The following is a 4,889-nucleotide window of genomic DNA, read 5'->3' as shown; positions in this document are numbered from 1 at the left end:
ATGTGGGATATGATTGTGTTGGGGGTAGGGGCTTTGCTTCTTGTTTTGGTGACTCACTGGGTCTACACCTGGTACAACCCCAAGTGCAATGGCACACTGCCTCCTGGTTCAATGGGCTTGCCCCTCATTGGAGAGACCCTCGAGCTCTTCTCCTCTCAGTCATCGTTTGATATCCCCCCATTCATCAAGAAGAGAATGGACAAGTAAGTAGTTCTCATCACCCTGATGCATATATATATATATATATATATGTCTTCTTAGTATGAGTTTTGGGTACCTGCAGGTCATTTAGATCATAGGCCTTCATTCAGGGCTATCACATGTTTCAAGTTTTGGGACTTGCTTGTTATAATTTTTTGTGGGATCATTTAGTGAAAATTGAAAAGGTTGCTTGGGAAGTATGGATTATATTAGTCATTTTCTTCTTCATGACCAATTTTGCTGTAAAATGAAACAATTTGCCTGTTTTTTGCTTCTGTATTTTAGATATGGGCCAATATATCGAACCAGTTTGGTTGGCAAGAAGGTGATTGTATCTGCAGATCCTGATGTCAATTGGAGCATCTTCCAACAAGAAGGGAAAGCCTTCCATATTTGGTACACTGAGAGTTTTCTCAAGATTCTTGGCAAGAAGAGCATGATCACATACCATGGGATGTTTCACAAGTACATCAAGAACTTGGTTCGACACCTTGTTAGCCCCGAAAACCTCAGAGATAAATTGCTGCCTGAAATGGATGAACAGACTCGCAGACATATGGAATTGTGGGCTGCACAGGGCACTGTAGATTTGTATGATGCAACCCCAAAGGTTTCAATTCTTTCCCACCTTATCACTGTTTGGAGATTATCAGACACCGCATGTACTTGAAAATTCTGGCCAAAATTTCTCTATCGACATGGTGTTTTTTACTAGAATAAATCAAAAATTTAACCCTTTATTAGAAGTCTGAAAGAATTTTGTTTGTGTTCATTTGTGGCCAAAATGTTTCTACATCATCCTCATGTAATTGACCCTTGAAACTTTTTGGTCACTTGCAGATGATATTTGAACTTATTGCAAAGAAGGTCATTAGTTATGATGAAGCAAAGTCTGGAAGGAAACTAAGAGATAACTTCAAAGATTTTGTTGGTGGTCTTCTCTCATTTCCTTTGTACTTCCCAGGAACTGCTTTTTATAAGTGTTTACAGGTACTACATTCTTCTGGTGACTTTTCTTCCCATGCTCTTCAACTTTTGTTCATTCAATAGCTTCTAGAAGGTGGAAACATTAAGAAAACAAATCATTTGAATCATATAAATTTAGACTTGAAAGGGTTCCTCTTATTGTTCACTTTTTCTTCTTAGCAACAAAAGGGGTATTTGGTTTGGAAGTTTAACTTTGATGAGTTTGAATCAGGCTCGGAAACATGCGATAAAAGTGATCAAAGAAAGCTTTGAAGAGAGGAGAACATCAAAGAAGGTTTATGGTGATTTCTTGGATCATTTACTGGAGGAAATCAAGAAAGAAGAATCATTTGTAAATGAAGAGCTTATTATAAACTTGGTCTTTATGCTGCTCTTTGCTAGCCATGAGACTACTTCTATAGCCTTCACATTGGCAGTGAAGTTCATTGCTGAAAATCCTAAAGTGCTAGAAGAATTAACGGTGTGCATCTTCTTCGGTTGCTTAATTTTTCAACAACTTCATGCCTTTTTTCATTGAGAGAAAAATATTTTCAAATTAATTGCAGAAAGAGCACGAGGCAATTATTCGAAGCCGTGATAATGAGGTCTCTGGAATCACGTGGCAAGAATATAATGCCATGAGTTTTACACATATGGTGAGTTGGATAAAGCTAAAATGCTCTAGGCCTCAATCATTTTGTGTGTTTGTGTTTTAGATTACTCTTTCTAATGAATTTGTTGCTGCATTTTGTATTGCACAGGTTATTAATGAAACAAATAGGCTTGCTAATCTTGGGCCTGGACTTTTTAGAAAAGTTGTGAAAGATACTGAGTTAAAAGGCAAGTTCTATATCATGGCATGAATCTTTGTGATTAAGTAATTGCAAGTTGCTTTTAGTTCCTTTGACGATAATCTACAACTACAAATATGTTTGCACAAACTTGACAAAACTACATTTTCATGGATTAACAAGTGTGTTAGGGGGTGGATCAGGACATTTCTTTTCTTTTCTTTCTTTTTTCACTAGGAAAAGAGAGTTTTTTTGAGACAGCCCTTGAATGCCAAGAAAATTGAGATTTTGCAGGATATACATTTCCAGAAGGCTGGGTAGTCATGGTTGTTCCAACAGTCATTCATTTGGATCCCAATCTTTATGAGGACCCCCTTGCATTTAATCCTTGGAGATGGGAGGTAAATTACTTATATAACCTTCACCCTTTTAATTTCTTACAATTTTCCAGTATCTTATTTATGTCCACCATGAAATTAAACACAGGGAAAGGAACTGCATTCAGGGTCTAAGATTTTCCAGGCCTTTGGTGGGGGTGTGAGGCTTTGTGTGGGAGCTCACTTTGCAAAGCTGCAAATGGCCCTTTTGATTCATTACTTGGTCACCAAGTACAGGTAAAAAAAATCATTTTTCCTTGCTGCATTTGATATTTAAAACAAGGAAATACTACAAATGTGAAACCAAGAAACAAAATAGTAAACCTTTAATTTTCTTGCATTGGCCTTGGTTCTTTTTCTTGTGGTTTGAAACTTGTAGGTGGAAATTAACCAAAGGAGGAGAAATCATCCGAAAACCCAACATGGTGTTTCCTAATGGGTTGCACATAGAGATCTCAGAGAAGCAAAAGTGAGGAGAAAGCTGCACAAAGTAGAATTAATAAATTATGTGCAATAAAACAATAACTGGGTTCTTTCCTAGTTCTGTCATAGAACTTGTTTCTCTCTGCTGCTCAATGTTAGAATGTAATCTTAGTCTGTATACATTATGATAAGTATGAATAATTTATTTTTCATAATGTAAAATGCATCTTGGTATTTGAGGAATGGAATTTAGCTTTATTAAAAAATGTGTGATAAAGTTTGTTGGTTTGCTGCTATTTTAACTGTTTAAGATGTGAAAGAGATATTCAAACTCAAGACCTTCTGCTTTGATATTCATATTATAAATTATAATAAAATTTGTTGGTTTACTACTATTCTTTAAAACTTAAACTATTAAATGTGGGCCAACAATTACTTTATACTAATCATAATTCCAATTATTTACCCCACTCACCTTCAGCAATTGGGATAACTTCAATAGCCTAACAATTAATAGTGGCACAAAGCAAATCAAAGTGGGCCGAAGTTAGGTGATAAGTAGCCTAATCACATACCCCATTTGGATTAGTATTGTTTCGGACCAAGATTCCCTACCTATTTTCCTATCCATTTTTCTACAATACTTTAATCTTGGCCATCAAAGAGAGAGTAGCGAGAGAAAGAAAATAAAAGAGGTGGAAATGTTGATGGTCAAGATTAAAAGCATAATAAAGAAATGGGTAGAAGATCATGTTCCATATGGTCTCAACCCTATTTGGATTTTGGGACAACTTCTGCATGTACTCATTGATATTTAATATCTTAAGTTATTAGTCAGACTTTTGGCCAAAAAAAAAAAAAAAGTTATTAGTCTAACTTATATGAAGGACAAGCGATGAACATTTAATGGTTAGATTTAGTATGATTGAAAAATCAATAATTCATTAAAGTAAATCTAACATTTAAATGTGTTGTATGTTATATTAACATATGAGCCGAATTGTTTAATTACAAACTTCTTGGTTCTTTAAGAAATAGTATCTTGCAATAACCCTTCTTGAAATTTGTTTGTAGAAAATGCAATGGAGGTATTAATTTCATATTACGGTATTCTGTATAAATCATCATAATAAAATAAATAACATATACGTCCAATCATAAAACATTAATTATTAATTGTGTAAATTATATATAGTGAAGTTTTCAAATATGAAAGACATTATACTTCGTTGTCATATTTTCCATAGACATTGAACGCATTGACTTCATTTTATAATTACAGTTACACAATATATGGTCGATCGTGATTTATGTCACAGATACCTTCATCGTCAACCATTGAAATAATTTTTTATTTTTATTTTTTGTTTTGAATTTATAAGTTTAAAATGTAATAGAGCTTATCGGTACTCGGCACTTCTAGGAATAAATTTTGAAACTTTGAAACTTTTTGAAGAAAACTGGGTGAATTGATCAGATGCTAGGGGTCTGTTTAGAACTCCGAATATATGATTTTCCCTTCAAAATTTAAACCACAAATCCAAACTTGAAAATTAAAGCCCATATCCCGACAAACAGCTTGTTAAAAGCCCAATCCATTGATTTAGAGCTTGCCCAAAAGGACAGTACTATTCCGACCACTCTAAATTACTGAGTTGATCATTTTATTTTAAAATTCTAACTTTACCCTTAAAATAAAAAATTTTAATTTTGTTCGTCGGGTCATTTGACATATATCTATCGAAATATTTATGATTATTCTACAGTTATCTACTGAATATTGGTGAATTATTTGGTGGATAACTACCAAATAAAAATAAAAAAGGCATTTGATAGTTATCTGTCGAAATATTTATATTTATTCAACACTTATCTGCCGAACATTGGTAAATATTTCGGTAGATGACCACCGAATGGATCTAGGTGATTTCATTATATTTTTACAATAAAGGATAAAATAGAAAAAAAGTTGGATAAAATATGTTAAGGTGGTCAACTTAACAACTAAGGGTGGTCTGCATAAACTCAGCCCAAAAACCCCATAAAATGCCTTGTAATTCTGGAATTTCAGGATCTTAGCAAACGACGTCGTTTCACCCTAAGAACCCATCTCCCTCACTAGTACAAGAAT

At 34.0% G+C, this 4,889-nt stretch overlaps 1 protein-coding gene across 1 annotated transcript; it reads left to right on the top strand.

The window, feature by feature from the left end:
• LOC147290679 (cytochrome P450 87A3-like) lies at positions 1–2,854 on the top strand. The gene is made up of 9 exons (XM_086238584.1): positions 1–203; positions 487–811; positions 1,042–1,191; positions 1,400–1,648; positions 1,734–1,823; positions 1,929–2,007; positions 2,253–2,359; positions 2,445–2,572; positions 2,715–2,854. Exons 1-9 carry the CDS (start codon positions 1–3, stop codon positions 2,806–2,808), a joined length of 1,425 nt encoding a protein of 474 aa, XP_086094710.1. The 3' UTR covers positions 2,809–2,854.
• The last annotated feature ends 2,035 nt before the right edge of the window (positions 2,855–4,889 follow it).

Source organism: Dryas octopetala, chromosome 3 (genome assembly GCF_963921425.1).
Source record: "Dryas octopetala chromosome 3, drDryOcto1.1, whole genome shotgun sequence".
Lineage (NCBI taxonomy): Eukaryota > Viridiplantae > Streptophyta > Magnoliopsida > Rosales > Rosaceae > Dryas > Dryas octopetala.
This window is presented reverse-complemented; position numbering and strand designations above follow the sequence as displayed.

What these genes read in the sequence shown, in the direction of transcription:
- LOC147290679 (XM_086238584.1), top strand. Translation starts at nt 1, where the DNA reads ATGTGGGATATGATTGTGTTGGGGGTAGGGGCTTTGCTTCTTGTTTTG. An exon ending in TGTATGATGCAACCCCAAAG is followed by an intron (nt 812 to 1,041) that starts GTTTCAATTCTT and finishes GGTCACTTGCAG; the next exon opens with ATGATATTTGAACTTATTGC. An exon ending in CCATGAGTTTTACACATATG is followed by an intron (nt 1,824 to 1,928) that starts GTGAGTTGGATA and finishes TGTATTGCACAG; the next exon opens with GTTATTAATGAAACAAATAG.